This window comes from Poecilia mexicana, unplaced genomic scaffold, assembly GCF_051168715.1.
Source record: "Poecilia mexicana isolate PSO_F unplaced genomic scaffold, ASM5116871v1 scaffold_7, whole genome shotgun sequence".
Taxonomy (NCBI): domain Eukaryota; kingdom Metazoa; phylum Chordata; class Actinopteri; order Cyprinodontiformes; family Poeciliidae; genus Poecilia; species Poecilia mexicana.
The window spans coordinates 8,692,378-8,715,157 of record NW_028263376.1 but is presented as its reverse complement, the minus strand read 5'-3'; the positions used below and the strand labels follow the sequence as shown (position 1 = coordinate 8,715,157).

The 22,780-nt window shown below is 37.2% G+C and overlaps 1 protein-coding gene across 1 annotated transcript in view; it reads left to right on the top strand.

The window, feature by feature from the left end:
* Nucleotides 1-20,870, top strand: part of LOC106934170 (guanine nucleotide-binding protein G(I)/G(S)/G(T) subunit beta-1) — a 32,499-nt gene extending 11,629 nt beyond the window's left edge. Inside the window, exons 2-11 of the mRNA XM_015013911.2 lie at nt 7,330-7,436; nt 8,258-8,296; nt 8,418-8,524; nt 10,257-10,320; nt 10,971-11,133; nt 12,818-12,884; nt 13,531-13,732; nt 14,588-14,804; nt 17,397-17,512; nt 18,365-20,870. Of these exons, the coding sequence (XP_014869397.1) occupies nt 7,380-7,436; nt 8,258-8,296; nt 8,418-8,524; nt 10,257-10,320; nt 10,971-11,133; nt 12,818-12,884; nt 13,531-13,732; nt 14,588-14,804; nt 17,397-17,503 (1,023 nt within the window). The 5' untranslated portion in view covers nt 7,330-7,379 and the 3' untranslated portion in view covers nt 17,504-17,512; nt 18,365-20,870. The remainder of the gene's footprint in view (nt 1-7,329; nt 7,437-8,257; nt 8,297-8,417; nt 8,525-10,256; nt 10,321-10,970; nt 11,134-12,817; nt 12,885-13,530; nt 13,733-14,587; nt 14,805-17,396; nt 17,513-18,364) is intronic.
* The last annotated feature ends 1,910 nt before the right edge of the window (nt 20,871-22,780 follow it).

The window sequence follows — 22,780 nt, the reverse complement described above, 5'->3', positions numbered from 1 at the left end:
TTGGTTGACTGATTTCAGATCTGTTTAGTCGTAGCCTATTTTTACAGTTTTACACAAACTGTAATATAATCTTGACGATTTTCTCTTACCAAAAGTTTTATTGTAAGCTTAAAGATCTCTAGCTAAAAGCGATTCTAGAGTTTTTTCAGACATGCTATTAATTTTACTTTAATCAAATCCTTTTGCTTGGCATTTTCATAATATTTGAAATACATTTTATAAATTATATATTATATTATTATAAATAAAGCCAATTGATTAATTTATTGCTTCCTTCAGTTAAAAAAACCTGTTAAATATGCACCTAGACTGAATGGAGCATCATCAGCATTGTGCCAGCATATGCATACTTATTTGTAGCCCCAGGATTATGCTCCACTTTCAGTGGACCAAAATGGGTTATGGGCCCCAAAGCCCTTAATGTTTAATTCAGCCATTTTTCCTTTTTTTAACCAGCTACTTGGATAGTTGAGGATATACAGGATTGATGCGTGTAAGATTTTGTGAGGTAAAATTTCAATATTATACCAATAGATTATAGCAGTAGTTTTAGTCACGTCTTTAACTACTGAAATGAGAACTAATTGGCAAATATATATATACATCTTCTGCAAAAGCAAGCACAATATACAAATTAGTATTAGTTAAAGTTTTTCAAGGAGAGTCAACAGTCGCTTTCCTCTTCTTTGTGCTGTAGTTGTTTTGCATCTGGTAAGGAGGGGAGGAAAGACATCTCTGAGAGAAGGAATGTGTGTGATGTAGAAGATGACAGAACAAGATTGGCTGGGGCTTTTAAAAAAATGTCCAGAAGCATTCCCTTCTGTCGTCTCATCCTGCCTCATCAGCCCTGTTGTTCCTGCCTCCTTTGTGACCTGGTTGTGTTTCAGCTACATTTACCATGCATCACTTCACCACAGCACTTAGATGGACTCTCATCCACCAACTGGACCACAAGAGCAGTGGTGGGGGGGGAGCACATATCCACTTAAAGCATCATGTTGCTTGTTATATACTAGGGCAAAGTGGCCAAATTCAGCATGTTTAACCATAAATGAAAGTATTATGCAGAATTCTTGTTTGACTTAAGTGTATCTACTAGTCAGTTTTATATAGTGTGGAATCTATTATCTGTTAGGGCTGGTGAGTCACCTCTTTTAATGGGAAATCATCCTGTAACAATAATAAATTTTGCTACACGATAAATTGACTAATAAACTAATTATGTACAGAGCACTCCACATTGGACCTGTGTAATAATTCAAAAATAAAACACAGCCAGAAACAAACAATAATGAAATAATCACACATATACAAAACCATAAATAAAATGGTTTATGTCTCCCAGGACTGCAGCCTGAACCTTTCTACCCATGTCTTATGTTATTCATTTGCCCCTTTTTTATTTTTTTTTTGTTTGTTTCTTTGTTGTTTTTTTGGAGGGGGAGAGGAGTACTGAAACGATTTTTGTTGTGCTTCTGTACAATGACTAATGGCTGATTCTGACTCTTATGAAGTCTGTCAACAAACTCACCTTCAAAAAAAATGGAAATTATTTAGCTAATTTTAATTTGTCATGTGATTAATTACTAATTCCCACAAGCTTAATACTCACTTCAAAAACAGTTTTGGATCAAAAACATAATTGTTTTTTGTAATATTCAATTCATACGTCCATTATTTTGTCTGGCTTGTTTATACAATCACCAAAGTTTAGTTTTGTCATTTATCTTAAAACTTAAAATCAGATTGTATCCGATGACATAAGCTCATCTGCACTGTTTCTCAAAATATAATACAAGATATTCCACTTAAGAATGTGGATATGTGGAGTAATACATTTTAAGCTGAATTTTTTTCCCCTAACAAAGTAAAGCCAGGTATGGGATCCAGCTGTAGAAACCTCTTCTGACCGTTTCTTGATTTGCTTTGTCAGTTTCTTTAAGCCTGCCTCTCAGGATGTTGAGTGTAACCTGTTACTGTAAAGCAAATGATTGCATAGCCTGATTCAAGCCCAGGGGTGGACGCTGGCAAGTGAAGTAGTAGTGAAAGAAACCACCAAGTGATTGTATTTGTAAAGTGTGTGTGCTCTGTCGCCACATCCGCTGAGTGTTTTGACAAAGGGAAGAGAGATGAACACGGCTAGGGAACACCCATGAAAAGGAAGCGCGCCGCTCATAAATGCCTTGTTCATGTGTTAAGGTGTGGAGGCAGATGGGTGATCGTTTGTTCAGGCTTCTGAAACCACTGCAGTTTTAAAGTGTTTGTAGGAGCAACAAATTAACCACACCACCAACTGGCTTTCTGAAACAGAGGAGAGTTGACGGGAAGAGTCAGGCACGCAGGACTGGATGCAGCACTTCAAGAAGACACAGGGTGGGGCAGCTGGTATCCATGCAGGAGGGTGTAAATTATTAAGGTCACCATCTTTCCAGCGCCTTCATAAACACCATTTTGTTGAAAGGGGTTGTCTGGAAGCCGTTAAAATTAACAAAATAAAAGGTCAAAGAATCATACTATTGCGTAACTACACGACTTAGACTTACTCTTACTAAGCCAAACTTTCTCTGTAATCCAGGATGGTCACATACGCTGACAGAGAAATATGTAAAGTAGCTCATGCTAAGTCATTTGAATAAAAGCTTATATCCTTAAACTGACTCTCCAGTAATAAGAGGAAGGGGTTATTTATTGCTCTAATTGTGTTAATGTAGACATAACGTTTTGGGAACTTCCAGTACAACTACATGTTGGAGTGATAAGCACAAGTCGAACAATATTAGGCAATAGCTTCACTGACCAACTGACTATTTTTTCTCCCTTAGCCCGTATGTCCCGAAATGTTTACTGCATCAGGCTAAAGGCTAAATTATAAAAGACCATGAATCCTGTAACATCATCTAGCTTCACTCTGATCAGACTTTGATAGACACAGGGACACTTGCATGCCCTGCTCCCCTTTACCAAGGGGTTAATTAGCAGCTCCCCTCCCAATTGTCCTCTGCTTGTTCACTCTCATTAGTTTAATCTGGCTGTGTCCTCCAGCTTGCCTCTCTTACCTCTATCCTCTTGTGTGCCAGAACATCTCTCTGCCTTCCCCTCTCCTTATGTCATCAGGGTGACAACTTTTGTCTACTCCAAAAAACTACTGCCAAACCCCATTTATAGCATCTTATGATTCATATCCCTGTGCACTTGGTACAGTAGCGCTTTTGTTGAGCTTTAATGGAGAGGTTCCGCTCCAGCCCTGTTGTATGTAAAAGTGAAAACATTGAGGGGCCATAGGTTTTTACTGAGTGACACATTATTGATTTGATTGCACCTATTAAGGACTTAATGTAAGATTTTATAAATTGTTGTGGTTTTTTTGTTTTGCTTTCTTGTTGCCCATTATTAATGATCAGTTATTGATGTAATTAATTAGTTACATCACTAACTGAGGATATACAAATCAGGATGGTGTGAAAATGAGCTGTGCATATATTATGACTGCTGTTTGGGAGGAAGAAATAACAATGAACTCTGTGTCTGTATGGAATCAAATTACACTTCCTCTCTCCTTGTCACTGTTGCACTCGAGATGTGGGAGCTGATAGGAGTGGCTGGAAAATGTGAAGTCTGCTCCCCTCCTCCTCTTTCTCCTCCTCCCCCACCACCTAACTAAAAATAGCTGGCAGAAAGAGAAGGCAGCAAAGTCGAGGCTCTATCTGTTGCGCTGCCAGTGGTTTCTACACTCCCACCACTAGCAAAATGGGAAAAAGAGATTCCTCTGAATCACACCACTTATGCTAAAACTGATCATCACCAGCGAGGGGTTCTGCTTTTATTTTGCAGCTTTTGCATTTGAAGTACATGGTATTTGAACATTTCGGTTTCATCTTGGACCACAAAGTCTGAAGAGTAAGAGCACCAAAATCTAGCTAGTTATTACTGAACAGATGACTATCTCTTTCTTAAGCATGTGTATTTAATAGTTTCTGTTGGTGGAAAAGGTTAAAACACTGGAATGTGCCTGATAAGTTGCATCGATCATGTGTTTCTTGTTTAACCCATTAACACCTGATGCAACACACAGGGCACCAGTGTGAACAGATCCTCTACTCCTGGAAAGTCTAAAGGGGAAAATATTAACATGGTTGTAAATTTATATCTACAATTAAAAAAATTTAACGCAAATATATAAAGTTGATGTCATTTAAATCTAACAGCTATTTGTATAATTAACATTTGTAGGTTGCATGGTCATAAAATGTACCTTCACTCAAAATGCACCAATCAGGATTTTGTGGCCACTTTGTCAGTGTCTGGTTTGTCTTTTAAGAATTGTAACTTTTTTCTAGATTTCATGTTCTGAGGAATCAATTACTCATACTAAAAAGCAGAGAGTACATCACACTGAGTGTGGAATCACTACGAACAACGTTTACTATTTTAAAATGCAATTATTACAGGGTTTACATTTTAAACTCTTTAGCATCTGTAACTATTAGCACTGCTAGCATCACCATCTTTGGATTTCCTGGAGAATGCAATTCCTTTTCTCGACCCTCAGATCTAATGCGCTGCCAGCATTTTGAATGGCAGAGGTTTAAAGCTCAAAAGAGTGAAGCATAGCAACTTTGCTCTTTCAGTCTTCCTGTCGTCTGGTAAAGTCTGCTTTGGGTCAAATAGCCCCTTTGCCAATTCAATGAAATGTTCGCAAGGAGGGCACAAATAGACTTCCTGTATCTTGTGGCTCTGGAGTGGAAATTTACATTATCTTCCATTAGCCACAGAGTTGCCAGTGGAATGGAAGTTGTACCATTGTGAATTTGCCCTTGTCACAAGATAATCGTTTAAAATGTCATTAATAAATCTTTAATCTTCTTGGTTTTGAGGACATTTAACAATATACCATATATAGATAATTCTCCCCCTGTATTTCTGTTTTTTCTGAAATCTAGGTTTTCTAGGTTTATTCATTTCTATCTCTGTTAACATGGAGACAAAACTTAAAGGAAGACATGTTCTTCTGCTTCGTAAACGAAGTGCTGGTGCTAATGATTAGGGTTACAGCAGAGTGCTGCGCTGTGTTCAGGTTTCTCCCACAGGGGAATCGAACTGAAGCACAGCTGAGCCCTGTCTCAGCAGGTCCTAACAGACAGAAGCGGCAGCTCCAGCGTATTGCTGCGCCTTACAATTCTGTGGCAGAAATTGTATCCTGTTCTTTTAAAATAGCAAATCCACCACTGTGGATTGTGAAGCTTTCCCCACATTGCATCCTGTTCAATGTGGGGAAGGCACTTATTTTTCATATCCAAAAAAAGTTGATTGCAAAAGGACCAAAATGGCAAAGGACACTAAAGGCACCAAAGATTGTTTTCAGTGAGACCCGGTGATAATGTGTTAGATAATGTGTTCAAAAGTGGGGAAATGTTTGATTTTCTGACCAACAGTAAAGTCAGAAAGTGACCAGACCCAGTCACCAGACCAATCACCATACTATTTGCCAACTTTACTTATAAATGCAACTGCTTTTATAAACACACCTTAAATTTGGTGCGTTACTGGCTTTTGGGCCCACAAAAGGTGAAAACTGTCCTATTGTAGTAAGAAGTTGTGAATCTCAAGTCTCATCTCAGACAGATGTGCGTGCCAGTCATGACTGATTCACAACAGTGGTAGTGAAACACAGTTGGCCTTCATGTTAGGAATATTCTGAATATCAAACATTTTTTAGTTCTGGTTATTGTTTTGGGTAAATTTTCCTCATTTAGTTTAGACTGAAAGTCCAATGCTTCACAGCAGAAGTATGCTTAGAAGTATTTCTAAACTTTCTCAACCAGGAAAATAAAGTCTAGTATTTTAAATATAACCGTATGCTCAATATGAGTTCTGTTTTTTTTGTTGGCATAAACATCACTTTTCTTTTACCCATTATCCTTAGGGTCATTTGTTGAGAAGATGAGAATACTACAGCAATATTATCATGAGACGTTTTCATCGTGAAGATTAGGAGGCTAAGGCACCTTGCTTAGATAGACCCATTTAGAAGCATTGTCCAATCAGGTGACAGATAAAGTCTCAGGCGCATGTAGGATAAGGTGTTCATTCAGAACGTCTCATCAGCCTTCAGGACAAAGGACATAAATCCAAACTGAGACACAGCGAGGTAAGGTTATAACACAGTTATTGCTGTAGATGGATTGAGTTAGGCGGATGGTTATTCCATTTGACTCTAGTTAGTTGTATATACTTTTAAAATTAATTTATGTGCAACGTTTTGTATACAGTAACTGAAAATAATTGAAAAAGGGCAAGGTATATAAATGTCTTTTTTCTCTTTTCCTTAAGTTGAGCAACTTGACTGAGTTGGTGTAACTAAAGATGCCATTAGAAATGTCATTTCCTGTTTTTATGCCCTGCAATACCAGCGGCTTCTTGCATTTAACTTATTTTCTAACAAGGCCTCAAAAGCATATGGTGACTTTTTCTAAATTTTCTGTTATCCGTTCATTTTGAACGGCCAGTGAAAGTATCATTGCTAAGAGGGTGAACCAGAGGATTGGGGTCAGCGGAATGGCCACTGCTTTTAGGATCATCAGCAGGTTTTGTCTTAACCGGATTTGGCTGGAGAAGCTGAATCAACTGTGTCCCAGGATTACAGGAATGACATTGGAGGGCAGTTGAGAGCCCACAGGCCAGAGCGTTGACGCCTTTCACCTGCGGCTACAGAGGTGCAGGGAAACCCTGGTGGTCTCCTCTCTGCTTTTTTTTTTTTTTTGTTTTTGTTTTTTTTTAAATATCTGGACACAAAAATCCTTAATTTTAACAAATTATTAGGGGTATGTTTAGGCCCTCTATCCGAGAGTTGGGGGCTAGGATTAATGGACATTTTTTTTACACCTTTTTTTCTCCCCCTCTCTCTCCCAGTCCCGTTTGGCATTCAAGGACTTGTAATGGCCACTCATTGTTCCAAGTCGTTTGCCTCTGTTTGGGTGAAGAACGAACAAATTCAACATCCTCCTCAAATTTGTTATCTTAAGCCTTAAGTAGCTGCCTTGTGCTTGTTGCTAGGTTACGGCTTCAAGCTGGCAAGGACAAGTCTTGAGCTGTCTCAAAAGTGATCCGCATCCACTTTGTCTGAGCCACACAGAAAGGATAGAAGAGAAACTGCATTTTGTTGACCTTACTGTGTCCATAAATTCGTGGCATTAGAGGAAAAAAATCACATTTCTACCAATTACTAAAAGGGGGAACTAACCTGTGTCATTAAAATGCAATCTCCATGTGTGCATAGAGCTGAAAAGGACGCACTTGTATTGATGTTAGGCTTGTCGTTGTCTTCTTTAGATCGGTAAGAGTCTAGGCGGCGGAGAGAAGCACACCATTAGCAGAGGAAAATGAGTGAACTGGATCAGCTACGCCAGGAGGCTGAGCAGCTCAAGAACCAGATCAGAGTAAGTCCCAGTTTTTCCCATCTTGTTTAGTTTTACTGAGGTTCCAAATCCAGACTCACCACAGCTTTTCAACTTTCTACTTGTGTTGCTACTAATCGCTTTGTAGATTGAAGATGAAATCTGTTACTCACATATATAGGGCTGCAACTAACAATTCTTAGTAACTGATTAATCTATCAGTTATTGTGACGATTAATCGGTTAATCAGATTTTTCTTTTGAAAATCAATTAACCACTAGAAATACATTAAAATATACAAATAGATGGTTCAATTCCTTTATAAACAAGAAAATAAACATTGTATTACCTAAAATGCAATAGAATGTCGTTCCTTTAGTATATGCTAGATCATTTGTTGCAAATAAGGCATCTGCAGCTAAAAATACTCATCTGTTGGTTGACCAATTAATAATTGGATGCAAAAGGTTATTAATAGGAGATTGTGTTGCAGAAGTAGAACTAGGTGAAGCTAAAACTGCCACCTGAGTTTTGGCTAGAAAATATTTCCGAATAAATATTTTCTTCAATTAAAATTAATATATTTTTTGTACAGTTTTGGCTTAATTATTCCTGTGAATGTGTTCTCACAGCAAATGGCTTTTTTTGTTTGTTTACTCTAGTTAAAGTAGTTGACGATTACTTGAATAATCAATTCTTCATGATTAATCTGATTAATCGTTTCAGCCCTACTCTAATAAAAATGACGCTTACTCATTTTTCACATTGCTTTTCAATATTATTACTCTTATTTGCAAGTCAAACCTATTTCCTTTGTGCTTGATTATAACTGAGTCTTTTTTTTTCTTTTTTTTTTTTTACAGGATGCCAGGAAAGCGTGTGCAGATGCTACCCTGTCTCAGGTAAGAAATATCACTCGTAATCAGTAACTGGCTTTCATTTTGTTTTCGATGGTGTTCACTCTGGCCACATAAGTACACATTTTGAGGGTCGTCCTTTCTGTCTCACTTTGATCCTGCTTAGATCACAGCAAACATTGACCCCGTTGGCCGAATTCAGATGCGGACTAGACGGACGCTGAGGGGACATTTGGCTAAGATCTATGCCATGCACTGGGGGACTGATTCAAGGTAAATTCATTCAGTTGCGTGTGTGGGTTTTTTTTCTCACCAATCCTGTCTTCCTGGTCTGATTCCAGGAAACAAATGTGAAATGGTTTATTTTTGCGAGTTGCTTCCTTCTGCATGTGAAATGAGTTCACCATGACGTCCTTCAGTTCATTATCTTCAGTTTTACTATTCGTTTTTGATCGATTATTACAATAAGCATTCTTGTCTGTGTAAACTGAAAATAGTAAAACATTTGTTGCTGTGAGAGCTGATTGAACATGTGCTGAAAGCTCGAGTCTGTGCTGTTTTGCGTCTTGGTGTGTCATGTTTGTGTGCACTGGGATGTGGCATGAGGGTAGGGAAAATACTCAAAATGGAGTCAACCTTTGTGGAAACTGGTGTTGAGTTTGATCACCAAAGGTCTTCCTTAGACTTTTACTCTTTTCAGCCAGCAATGTATTCATTGGGGTTGCTTGAATCAACATGGTCACCTCAACATTTGTCTAGTCACGACAAAGAGAAACTACAGCCTTCAGCTAAAGTAGAGTGGTTATAAGATTAGTAAACACAGAAAACAAAGACACTGTTTACACTTTTTTTTTAATATAAAGAGTGATAGATTTTTAACAATCTGAAAAAGTCCCACTCTTCTACACAAAATGTTTCTCACTATTCAAATCAGTGAGACATTAAGTTTTATGATGCTATATTTCTCTAAATTCATGTAGATTTTTCATAGGACATGAAAACATCTACATAAACAGTTTCAAATCCTCAAAGCATATCTTTGACAAATTATGGCTGCAAAATCAATCTTATATCAATATTATATCTTACATTATATGCCTAAATGTTATTTCATAGTCATCTGTGAAAATAATAAAGGGAAACCTTAAAAAGAAAGTAAGCCCATTTAAGTCATGTTTTGCCTGATTGTTCTACCTTTTTATCTTTCATCCTACATAACACTAGGATATTTTTAACCTGATCCAATCTTTAACCACAATATTTATTTTTAAAATGAGAATTTGGTCGATATAACTCATAGATTCTCTTATCCCCGAAAGTCTCCACCTCGTCTTCCCTTGAGGGATCAGTGCCCCAAAGCGTTGAATCATTGTCTCTCAGCTGACGCCCTGACTCCTGCGTTACACAGTCTGATCCAAACTGGACATATTTTATTCCTCTCAGTATACCAAAAGCTCCTTTGTTTGTTTCTCTTGCATATAATCTGAACAATACTTTTAGCTCATGTCCAGAACAGATTAATCATAATAAAGTCGGGCTTATGTTGTACTTTGAGCAGAATTGTCTTCATTTGAACTCATTACTGTCAGTACTGTAGTTAAGACTGGCACGGTCCCTGCAGCCCTTGCTTTGTTCAGAGCTCCTCCTGTACCAAAGTGCTTTGGGACCGTCGCTGTGGTTACTCTTGTTGGATTCACCCAGATACCAAATGACATCCACAGAGGGGACCTGAGAGGGCTCTGTAGATTAAGGTTGTTTTGAATTGGTCCTCATAATGAAAACATTACTGGGTGGTGTTCTAAATAAATATATTTTGTGAGAAAATAGTCGATTTTTAAATAAAATTTGCTGTTTTCATTCTTAAAAAGTGCAGCTTATTAAAATATTTAGGATATTTAAGATGTTCATGTCCCTCTTTGCTCTAGTCATTTTTGTCTGCAGGTTCGTAGCAAAAGATTTAAAAAGTAATTATTTAAAAAAGAAAATTCTGTCTGTCTTTCTGAAGGCTTTTGGTCAGCGCCTCCCAGGATGGCAAACTCATTATTTGGGACAGCTACACCACGAACAAGGTAAAAACCTCAGTTGTGTTGCAATTCTGATTACTTTATTTGTGAATAATCATCTCAAAATATTCTCAAATAGAAAAGGTTTACAGTCTGTTGTCTGTTACAAGCAGCTAATTAGATGTAATTCCTAAACAAAGTAAATTAAAGACTTTATTTAAAGAAATAAAACAAGTCAGGTGAGCATTCCTGTCTGAAGAAATTAGCAGTTTTTTTTCAGCAAATTAAAAAAAGAATCGTATGTCAAAAATATTAACATGAGAAAAACTTTAAATCATAAGTTTTAATCATTTTAAAAGTTTTTAAAAATATCCTTTAGGATATGTTTTAGACCAATGCTATAAATTGAAAGTGGAGTATTTAAAAAGGGATTTTAATCGGGATAAAATGTTTGTTTGCTAAGGTTAAATATTTTCTACCTCTTCATCAAAGCACATGCTATGGAAAAACCTCCAAAATATGAACTAACCTCCACATTTCGCAGGAATGTTATTTAAATTGACAAAGTACTATGCATATTGTGTTTGTGCCAATGAAGTGTTTTGTATGGAGGGCTTTGCGCCCTTGAAAGGTTAATTTTGCAGACTGAATTCTCTCTCACTCTTCCATCTGTCGCTGCAAACTATCTAATATTAAATCTTTCTGCTCTCCTCCAGGTCCATGCCATCCCGCTGCGCTCCTCCTGGGTGATGACGTGTGCTTATGCCCCTTCTGGGAACTACGTTGCCTGTGGTGGCCTGGACAACATCTGCTCCATCTACAACCTGAAGACCCGTGAAGGAAATGTGCGCGTCAGCCGTGAGCTGGCCGGACACACAGGTAGGCGGGACTTTTGGGTTACCTCGATTCTGGTTTGTCCATCGGTTTGTTGACAATTTTGGTGAGTCACTCAGATTTGTCGAGAAAGTATATGTTAAAAAGAAACACAGGTATGTTTAAGTCATGATTCTTGTCATGTTGGTTTTCCAAATGATATAAAAACTCAGTCCACTTGAAGTCAGAGGTTCTAAAGCCTTAAAAAAAATATAAAAAAGAAACTTGTCACTGATATTATTGAGCAAAATGATTATTCGTAAGTATTCAACAACTATTGAAACAATGTTTAACTCCATATTGCAGATTTATATGTTTTGGGTTTTAATTAACTGATATTCTGCTTTCAAATTTTTGTCACGTGCATTATCATGTCAATAGCAAGTTGCTTGGTCTTGTTCCTCTAGTTACTGTGAATTAACATTAGGATAAAAACTTCATGACTTCATTTTGTCTAAACCAGTCAGTGATTGCTGAATTTCCAGGAGCTTAACATTTGACACTGCTTTGGTGCAAGACTGAATACATCAAACAGTAAATAGTCAGTTTTGTCTCACAGGACTTTATATTACTTACAAGTTTCTTCCTTCTCGTATAGTGAAATTTAAGGTTTGAAAGTTCCTACCCAGTCTTAATAGATCTAAAAATTTCATTCATTTTCCAAGTATGGAACAAAGCTAATCAGAGTAAATCAAATCATTTAAGCTTCTTTCCCATTTCTACTGCCTATAAAATCAAAATCAAAGTGTTTGAAAAGTGAGGGAAATTTTACTTTTTTCCACTTGTCATTGAACAATCTGCAATCTGCCTCATTAATCTTGAGTTTCAATCCAACTCATTGAGTTACTGACAGCACCAGGAAATGAAACCTCAAAAATCAGAACTCGCAGCCTTCTTTGGACTTTACTATTTTAAACTGGCGGTTCTTCAACAGGGCCTAGTTTAGATTCCAGACAAAGCTCTGAGAAATTTCCTTAAAACTTGCAAACAAAAGTAAATGAAAAATAACAAAATATGCCTTAAAGAATCTGTATTTATTATTGCAAAATAGTCTAGTTTAGGTTAAAATATCCAACTCTGCCAAATCAGAAGCCAGCTCCAGCATTGTATTGCTACATGTTGAAGAAGCATGCAGATAAAACCCAATGTTCTGTACTTGAAAATCAAGTCTGCAGAAGTAAAGAATCTGTTGGAACCTCGTTGTTTTTTTTATCATCATTCTAAGCATTGCGATCACTGGGCCTAAAAGGTGTCGGTCCGATCTTTTTCATATGGGTTGGTGGTTAAACCTCGTATCATCGCAGACAAATGAAAGTGTTGAGCACTTAAGCAAGGAGCATTCATCTGATCAGTGTCACATGACGCAGGAAGTGTGTCAGCACTTTAGTTCCAGTTCCTTCACTACAGGGAGGGGTGAATGCACTCTGCCAGCTAGTATTGGATGAATTATGGAAGCAAGTCATGAACCAGGAGATGCCCCAGAGTGTTTTTTTGTTTGTTTTGTGGAGAATTAGTCGATTCATCTCCCCTCCCTCCCACATGCAGCTCACATAGCCTCCTCTGTGGGTGTGATGACTATTTGAAGTCAGGTCCCTTCTTCTACACAAAGAAAAATAATATGCAGTCCTTATGACTTATAAGTTGAGAATACATGTTACATCGGTTAATCTGCGGGTTTGATTTTGTTCAGGTTACTTGTCCTGCTGTCGCTTCCTGGATGACAACCAGATTGTCACGAGCTCTGGAGACACCACCTGGTGAGTTGGCATATTGCAGCAACTACATTTCTGGACAAAATCAGTGTAAATGCAAACCTTAAGTTATGTTTCATCACTATTTGAACATTGTAAATCACTTATTCTTCCTTTAGTGTCAATCTGCGGTTGGGCGATAAATTTATTTTATTAATAAATCACATTTTTGCTTTTGGAGATTTAATTATTTGGATATTGTAGTTTTTATTTTTTTCACCAATGCATTCCTTGGGTTTTCATAGTTGAGTGATGGAAAACTACCATCTTATTTGACCTGATCCTGTTAGTATCCAATCACCGAAATCAGTTTGGTTCAAATTCAGAATGCAGTTGTGTTCACATCTGGGTCCAACTAGATATAGTTACATTAGCTGCAAATTGTAATACAATACAGCCAAGTCACATTCAATGGTAATTGGTGAAAGCACTCTTTAGATGACTATCGACAATAATACTTTAAACATATGCATTAGATTTGGATTTCATAAAATTCAGTCACTTCCCAAATATTGGATTTGTTTTGGTAAAAAAAATAAAAAATAAAAAAAAACAGTTCATATGCAATCATTGCTAATTTCTTATTTTGAAGAGAACTTTTGAAAGTATTTTTACGCTGTTTTTTTTTTTTTCTTCTTCTTCTTCTTTGCAGTGCTCTGTGGGACATTGAAACTGGTCAGCAGACCACTACGTTTGCTGGTCACACCGGTGATGTGATGAGCCTCTCGCTGTCGCCGGACAGCAGACTGTTTGTGTCTGGAGCCTGTGATGCCTCAGCCAAGCTCTGGGACATCAGAGAAGGAATGTGCCGACAGACCTTCACTGGCCACGAGTCAGACATCAATGCCATCTGTGTACGAAAAACACACACAAACCTCACATATACAGATCTGACCAGGGTTACCTGTATGTCAACGCCCTTTTATTTGGACTGAGAAGCTAGTTTGCTTGTCAGAGCGTGCAGTGATGATTGGATTGTTACGTACCATCTGGGCGTCATTTCCTATCTGCCAGTAGACTCTTATTTTGACCATAAAAGTAATGTTTCTCATAGTTTACTGTTAGGGAATGTAGTTATTTTGACACTAATAATATCTACTAGCAGGTGTTTGTTTCGATCACAGAAAATTATGTGAAACCTATTATAGACGGCAGAAAATCTCATCTGTAGATTATGTTAAACATAAATTGCTGGATTAAAATGTTTCTCTTTTTTAATTCGCCATTTGAAAATGATTTGCGCCACACTGTGTCAGAATTTGCCTTTTTGTGGGATACATTTTCATCTCCTGTTAAATGCAGTGTAAATGCAGGGGGGGTAATAATGGCCCCAGAAAGCTACCCCGGTTCCTGGAAGAGGTTGCTGTTGTGAAAACATGCCTTCTCATCATCTCCATAGCTTTCAGAAAATACTTGACTAGCGAGAAAAACTAATTTATGTTCATGTTTTTTAGTTTATGGGTGCAGAATTAAAAACAAGGAGACAAATTGAAGCAACATGTCCTGCTGTGCATTGGAGTAACCTGGGGAAAAATGGCTCCTTTAAAAATAATTACATTAAGTTTATTCTGCATATTGAATGATTAAAATAAACTGTTTATGTCATAAATATCAACAAAAGATTATCTGCAGAGAAATAAACATGAAAAATATATTTTTATTTTGTTTTACAAAGGGATACGAATACTTAGTTTCCTTTCCTTTTGCAGTTCTTCCCCAATGGCAACGCCTTTGCCACGGGCTCAGACGACGCCACCTGCCGGCTGTTTGACCTGCGTGCCGACCAGGAGCTGATGGTTTACTCACATGACAACATCATCTGCGGCATCACCTCCGTAGCATTCTCCAAGAGTGGCCGCTTGCTGCTGGCTGGCTACGACGACTTCAACTGCAACGTCTGGGACACTTTGAAGGGCGACCGCGCAGGTGAGCCATGCTGGAAAAGACGCTCTGAACTGAAACGATACGCGGCGGCAGAACTCGACCTCCACCGCCTCTGGAAGGTCCTAAAACCACCCAGACTTAACTTTACAACTCCAGATGTCATAAATGCACCGAGATATTCTGTAGTTGATCTTGGAAAAATATCAAGTTGTTTTTAATCAGCATTTTTCTTTTTTATTACATTTTGTGACTTCCAAAGCGTTTTTGTTTTTTAACATTCTAGCCATTTTTTTTTTCTTGACGTCTAAGATGCACTTTAATTCAAAAGGTAATTTCACTTCCTGTTTGGTCAGATAACATTTAGATTGAACTTGACCTGTGGTTGTTCAACTGTTACATTTTGCTTTGAGTTCAGTAGTAAATTTTCATCAGTGCTTTTTAGTAGTGTACTTTCTATTCCTTATTTAACAGGTTCAAAAGTTAGAGATTTCAAATAAAGTTGAGCACTAGGTTATAGGCCCAGTATCTCCATTACCAGGCTCCAAAGACTGAAAGCTAATTTTAGCAATGAGCCATTTGCTCATTGGTGGAACTGGACTCAAACACTACTCCATTCAAGGAGGTTATAGGTTAATATCTTAGACTGAAATATTGTAAAACCGCCAAGAGAAACGCCTAAGTTTTAGTCTGAGTAATGAAAAATGCTGAGAAATTCTGGTGAAATCTGACAGACGTGAGCAGGAAATTTACAGATTAGTTAGTGAAGACATTTCCATAAAACTTTCCTCATCCCGCTCCATGCAGCCTGTTTTAGAAAATGCCAGTGGTTTGTCATGATGGGAATACCTTAGCTTTCCACTGTTATATCTGGAAAGTCTCACAGCTCATTGTTCAGCCACTTGTCAGCATGTCCAAACAAAGCTGTGAAGTGCTATTCAGAGAGAAAAATGGCTCCGCCAGCCTTTTATAGGCACTGACTGTCCCATTATTAAAACACAGCCAGTGTCAGACGCCCCCGAGGGTGAGCTGCCCGGCTTCATGGCTGCAGTTTAAGATGACCAGGTGGAAATTTAAGGATCAGTCCTTTATTTAGCGTGTTAGAGGTACAGATTCATGTAGGTGTTTAGCTGTTCTCCTTTTGAAATACAACAGATACTCCTAACATAATCACAGGTTGCTGCGTGACGGCTGCGTACTTACGGGAAAAACTCGCATCATTTGTGTGTTTATCAGAAGCAGAGGGTTTTACCTCTGAGCAATATTGTAGTTAAGGCTGCTTGTGATGTCAGAATAAAAGTTTTTGGTACAAATCAAAAAGGAGGCATAAAACATTAGCATTTTTCTTTAGTAAAATGTAGGTTTTTAAGAGTTTAGGCTTGTTCCTCATCACATAGGCCTTCCAGAACTGAAACGGATCGAATGCAGTAAACCGTCTAGACCCTTGTTTTTTTTTTTTTGTTTTTTTTTGTTTTTTTATCAAGTCTTATAGTTTATCTTTGTATTTCTTTAGGCTAAAAGTCCATCCTTATTTCATATTTAGGTTCTTTTCAGTTGTGTTGTAATAAGTGTCACACACTTGTTTGGTCCAGCATTTACAACACAGTTGTTTTGTAAGCAAGCCTTTATTCAAAGGAAGTCCTTCAATATGACAAACCTTTTACACAACATATGGAAATGAGTCTGAGCAATCATTTACTGGATTCAGCTGAATTTCATGTAAACATATGGGAGTGCGTGCTGCCTGCTAACTTGCATACAGCAAACTAAATGGTTATCTTTAGTAGGCGAGGCCTGTTTTTTTTTTCCCCAAACATATTTAGTTATTCAAGAAATAAAATGTTTTGTATTTTATGTGGCATGATTTATACATTTTGACTGTAAATGTTTTAAAGGAGTTAAATTGCATATGTTCCCATTTCAGTCTTTGTATAAATTTATTTTTCGGTTGTGACAACAAGAATAACCAGCTTGAGCGTTGAAATGTGGATATTCGCTGCACTGAAAGATATCTTTCTTCAAATCCAAGCATTTTTCCGTCTGCTGGTTGGTGAAGAAATATAAATAACTGACTTCATCTCTAATTATTATTAATGCACCTGTACTTGAACTTGTCTGCATTCTTTGGTCTTATATTTAAAAAGTCAATTTCACTAATCGACTGAAACGATTTACTTCTGCAGTCCTACATTTTTTCTTTTTTGTTTCCTCATTTATGCCAATAATTTGTTGTTTGGTTTAGAACAGGAAGTCGGAGTCGAACAATGCAGCTGGTTTTACTTGGAGTCCTTAGATCAGATTTTCAGTGTCAAAACTTCCACTGTTTGGTTTTTGATATCATTGTAACTGTATAGGATTAACATTATTAGTAGTAGTGTAGGTTGGATGTTTTGAGTGCAAAGAAGGTTTGCAAAACATGGGGAAAGTGTTGTTTATCATTAAAAATGATTCTCAGCATGATTTTTTTTCTCCAATCAATTTTATGTTGAGTTACTGGATTCTGAACCCAGAATCTGGATCTGATTCTGCTCTCTGGTTTCTAACCTTTAACCTTTTAACATTTTTACATGCTTTCTAGATTTAGAAAGGGTGTTTGCCTCATGTTTTAGTAAAATCTTGTGTTTTCTCTGTCTGAAGGTGTCCTGGCCGGTCATGACAACCGGGTGAGCTGCTTGGGTGTGACCGACGACGGCATGGCAGTGGCAACAGGGTCCTGGGACAGCTTCCTCAAGATCTGGAACTAGAGTCTGCAGGTGAGTTCACTGCTCTCTCTGAATTCATCAAAGGAAATCATATATAGAGCGCCAGTCAGAAGGTCAGCATCTGAATTTCATCTTAGTTTTGGGCTTTTGATGATGCATTTGAATCTTTTGTTGTCTTACTGTACGGCGACGTGATTGATGTGTTTGAGATTATTGTCCCAGTTAAATCCAGCTTTTAAAAATCTGGCTGTTCAGTTGGTAATAATTAAGTGATGGTCCCAGTTTTTTCACCCTCTTTGTGCAGTGAAACAAAGCAGGCCGCCGCCACCACCATGCTTAACAGTTGTTGAAGTCGTAGATTTTCAAACCTCACTTTAACGCCAAATACTTGAAACAAAAAACTAACTTTTCAGTAAGATATCAGCGCTTGTTTAAAGTCAATGATTCCTTATTACGTTTTCATCAACATTGAGGAATCATTGACTTAAAACAAGCCTGTTAGTTTAGTGTTATTTCTAGTGTACAAATCAGACTAAAGATAAGATTTTGTTCTTACAGTGTAGCAGTTGTGTGTATATTGAAATTCTTAATATTTAAGATTCACTATTGTTTGTTCTAAAAATGTTACAAAAGAATAAAATCTCGGTTAATCAGCATAACCCTTCAGCATAAATTTCTGAAGGGTATTTGCTGCCTTCTGGATGTTGGGAGTGAAAGTGCAACATGTTGGACAGTCTTCTCATCTTGTAATTTTCATTTACGATTTGTGAAAATTGATAATTATACAAGCTTAATAATGAAATGTTTTTGCAATAAAAACAATTCTGATCTATTTGATCATTTTAACTTTGTCCATGTGTGTAATAATGTTTGTAACCCGTTCCTCCTTGTCTTTTTCTCCAGATGGCATCCGGACTCCAAAGTTGAGTGCAAGACCATTCCAACATCACAATGTTCATTTTTATTGCATATCCAATCTTTTTTGAAAAACAAAAAACAAAAAAAAAACAAGACAAAACACCATAATACTGACTCCAAACACCCCCCAAAAACTATCAAGGGCAAAAATTCTCTCCTTCTCTCTCCTTCTCATTTAAAAGAGCACAATTGTCTGTCACACATTCAGCTTAAGAAAAAAGAAAAAGGAAAAAAAAAAGAAGAAAGAAAGAAAAACACCCCCCACCCTCATCCCCCCCCATAAAAAGAAAAGCTTGAGGAATTTAGTGATTTCAAAGTGGGCTGCTGGGGAACAATATCTCCCAACAAGTATGGTAGTAAATGAAAAATCCGGAAAACCCCGTCCACTGCTCCACCACACGGCAAGCGTGTCCTGCATCCTCATTATGCACAGGTCTGAGTGAAGGTTATTACGTGACAGTGATCTAACTCTTCATAGCGTTTTTTTTTTTGTTTGTTTGTTTTTGTTTTTTTGACCATGTTTGGTTTCTGTTCCTCTGTTCATTATTATCCTTTTTTTTTTCTTTTTCTTTTTTTTGAAGAGAGGTAGATCAGCGAACTCAGTTTAATGTTTAAAACGAGGATCAAAGCTTTGTTTTATTTCTTAGTCTTTACACGTTTTTAGAGAATGTTGTTTTTAGGCGGAGAAGCAAACCAACCTCCAGACGGCGCCATCGTTAAGTCCAGCTTTACCCCACTGGAGAACAAAAGTGAGAGAATTCAGCTTCAACAGGGAGTCCTCAAGCCACATCTCACCCTTATGTATATTTAGCTCCATGATACTTTAATGTTTTTTTGTTTGTTTTTTTTTTCGCTTTTTTTTTCTCTCTATTTTTCCAGTGTAGTCCACAGATCTTTGTTTGCACAAAAATTAAACGTTGCATATATAGGATAATGTCTAAAGAAAAAAAAAAACGTTAACTAACCAAGCACATGCTGTTTATGATAATGAATGCTTGTTTTTAAAATGTAATAAAAAGGAAAAAAAATGACAAAAAACAAAACATTTTAACCATTCTTACACCTTTCTGTCTGGCAACAGTGTAGAATAATTAAATGAAGATTAACCCATCAGATCATAATCCACCCTGCCCCCCCTTCTCTTTCTTTTTTCTTTTTTTGTTTTTTCTTTCCTTTCTTTCCCCTCCTCTTTTAGTTTAGTTCTCCCTGGTTCGTGTTGCCCGTGGTCGGGACTGGTGATGTGATTCGGTTGTGTAGGGACGACTTCCTCTTTTAGCCTGGTTGCAATCCGGACGTTTCTTTTTAACAGAGGTGCCCATTCCGGGCTTGGAAATGCAGTTACTACTCTGTGAATGACATGTTGTATAAATCAATGTTTGAAAATAATGATATTGAAACTTTTTAAGTTAAAAACGAGAAAAAAAAAGATTTTGGATGTCTGCCATGGGTGGGTTATCTCTTAGAATCGCATGCTGTAGAATTGCTTAAAAAGGTGCATATGGAATTAAGTCCTTTTGATGTTTTTCTTTAAGAAAATAACCTGTTGAATATATCAATACAATGGTATTTATATTTTTCTTTCTATTTTTCTTTTTCTTTTTTTTTGTTTTGTTTTTTTGCTACTCTGTGCATACATGATTCAACTGAAATGTCAAAGCTATGCACTTGAGAAGCAAGCCCTGCAACATAAACGGTTACTCTGTCCATTCTTGGGAGGGATTCCACAAATTTTAGAAGTACCATAAATGCTTAAAATGTACACACACACACACGCACACACACACACACACACACATTCATTCACCTAAACACGGACAGTCCAAACGGAACAAATAAATTTTTCATTCCTTCTGTAGCAAAACAAAATTCCATTTACAGAAACATTTTATAACTTTTTTGTTTTGTTTTGTTTTGACCTTCTATAGAAAATGAGAGAAAAAAAGTCTTGCAGCATTTGAATGGCAGAACTTTCTGTTGTTCCCTTCTCCTTGTAAACAATACGCTTTTTCTTTAGCAGTAGTAACTTTATTTTCCGATCTGTTTTTTTTTTTTTTTTTTTTTTTTTTTTTTTTTTTTTTCTCTGCGACATTCTGTACAAAAAAAATGTGCTGTAATTGTGCGTTAGGCCTGGAGTTGGCAAAAAATAAAACAAATAAAAAATATTAAAAATTAATTAAATTCCTTTTTCCTTTTCTCTTTCTCCATCAAATAACTGTAGAGCTCTGCACCCGTTCCCCACTGCCCCTCCCTTTCACCTTTTGTATTTAATTTTAAAGTCAGTCAGTGTACAACCGAAAGCTGGATGCAAGATAGAAACTATATTAAAATGTACTGTTATTTAAGATGTAATAAAAAGCAGTTTGAGATGACCTACTGTGTTGAGTGTGATTCACTTAGAGCGATTCCCACTGAAGCTAGAATGTTGCAGACTGTTTGGTTTCCTTGTAATTATGTTTAAGTCAAATAAAACTATTTCTTATCCACTGTTGAATCAGCCTGGCTCTTCTGTGCGGTTTTTCTTTTCTGAATGTCTTCTGAACATCGGCTCACATCAGTACTCCTTTAACTTCATGTCGCTATTATGAGGTTCTTTCTTGGTTTCCAGGTATTTGACGTTGTAAAGACCACCAGTTATTCACTGAGAAAACTGCTGGGTCAGAGATGCTCCAACAAGCGTTTTTTAATGTTTGCACAAAATCATTTTGGAGAGAAATGTACTTTTTTTTTTTTTGTTTTGCTGCCCCCTACTGGACAAATGGATCAATTTATCTTATTGTATGCAGCACTACAATATTTTAAATTTCATATTTTTTTTTACCTTTGTCATTTCAATGTTCTTGCTCTTGGTATTATGCAATAGAAATGATCAAACTTTTATGAAAAAGTTAATTGATTCCATTAATTCCAAGGGGAAATTAAATGTAATTCTTAATATCCAAGGTTCTTCATAGAGTTATTGATGCTGGTAGCTATGGGCAAGAAAGGATCTTCTCTAGCAGTCTGTGATTCAGCGGTTCTGAAGAAGCCTCTGACTTCTGTATATCAATCAAAATTTGTGTGTGCATGGTCAGAAAATGCAATGTGCTAAAATTGTATAATTTTTCCAAAAACACACAGACTGACCTAAATGGAGAAACATTTTATGGAATGATGAAAATGTTTTTAGTCTAGGGCCAGGGTTCTGAAATCCAGTCCTCAGGTTCAGGTGTTGTACAGCTTTTTGATGCTACCATGATTCAATATGCCTGACTCAAATGGCTTCTTCAGTTAGCAGCACAGATTTCTACAGTCATGATAATGACCTAATTCTTTACACTCAGGTGTGTTGAAGCGGAGACTGATCTAAAAGTTGCAGGAAACCGAGAAACGGTTTGAAATGGAGCTGAACACATTCTGGTCCACGCGCTACCAGTCGGTGGCGTTAATGCACTAATGTTTGACGACTGTCAAAAGATATCAGCGAAGAAGAGGAATTAGCATTCTTCAACTTTCTCGGCCCCCTTTAACTCTTTATGACAGCCTTTCTATTTAAGAAGACCAACGGACAGTTTGTTTTTATTGTATTTGCTGAATTATGACATTTCTGCAGTTGATTGTAATTGCTTCTGCAAATTTCATCATATAAACATTCAGCACAGTATTCACACTGAATTTTCCCAGGAAATGCTTTTTTTCCCCTGGTCTTTAAAGAACATTCTCTAAATTTTAGTGAATATAACGAGTAAATTTCATCAGTAGCACACAATACAGAATGCATGATTGTCTGTTTTTATGCTTTAGCTTTGTAAATGAAGACACGTATGCCGCAGGTACACCTATACCTACGCTGCCTGTGACTGCTGGGGACAGGAACCAGCCCTGCTGCATGAATAAACTGCTTTAGAAAGGAAATGGATGAATGGATCTTAAGAGTGATTTGGCGCATGAGATTTTGGAAGATCTAAAGAGTATTTATTTTGTCCACATGTTACAGTCTTGATCCTAATTCTTCTCTATAGATTCTCCCAACTTGGGACAGGTTGGGAGAATCTGGCATCAGTAGCCAGTCACTCTTAGGTCTTCCAGGGAGGGTTAGTTGAATTTTAGTGCAGGTTTCAGCTGAGTCGCTCATGAACGACATGACACTGATATTGAAGCCACTCCTTTGTTATCTTGGCTGACGTATTATCCTCAGAGGTCAAGCAGCTGTTGATAATTGTACAAAGGTAATGTACAACCTCAACAGCATGTCCGCTGTTTAAAAATCGAAGGACATGTTGGGTGAGTCACAGAGGGAACTTCAACTTGTTCCAAACTTCTTCCATTTCTAAGGTGAACTTACCTCCTCAATCAGGAGGTACCTAGCTCTAAATATTTAAATATATTATTTTGATTCTTTTCAAACAAATTTTAATAAAATTC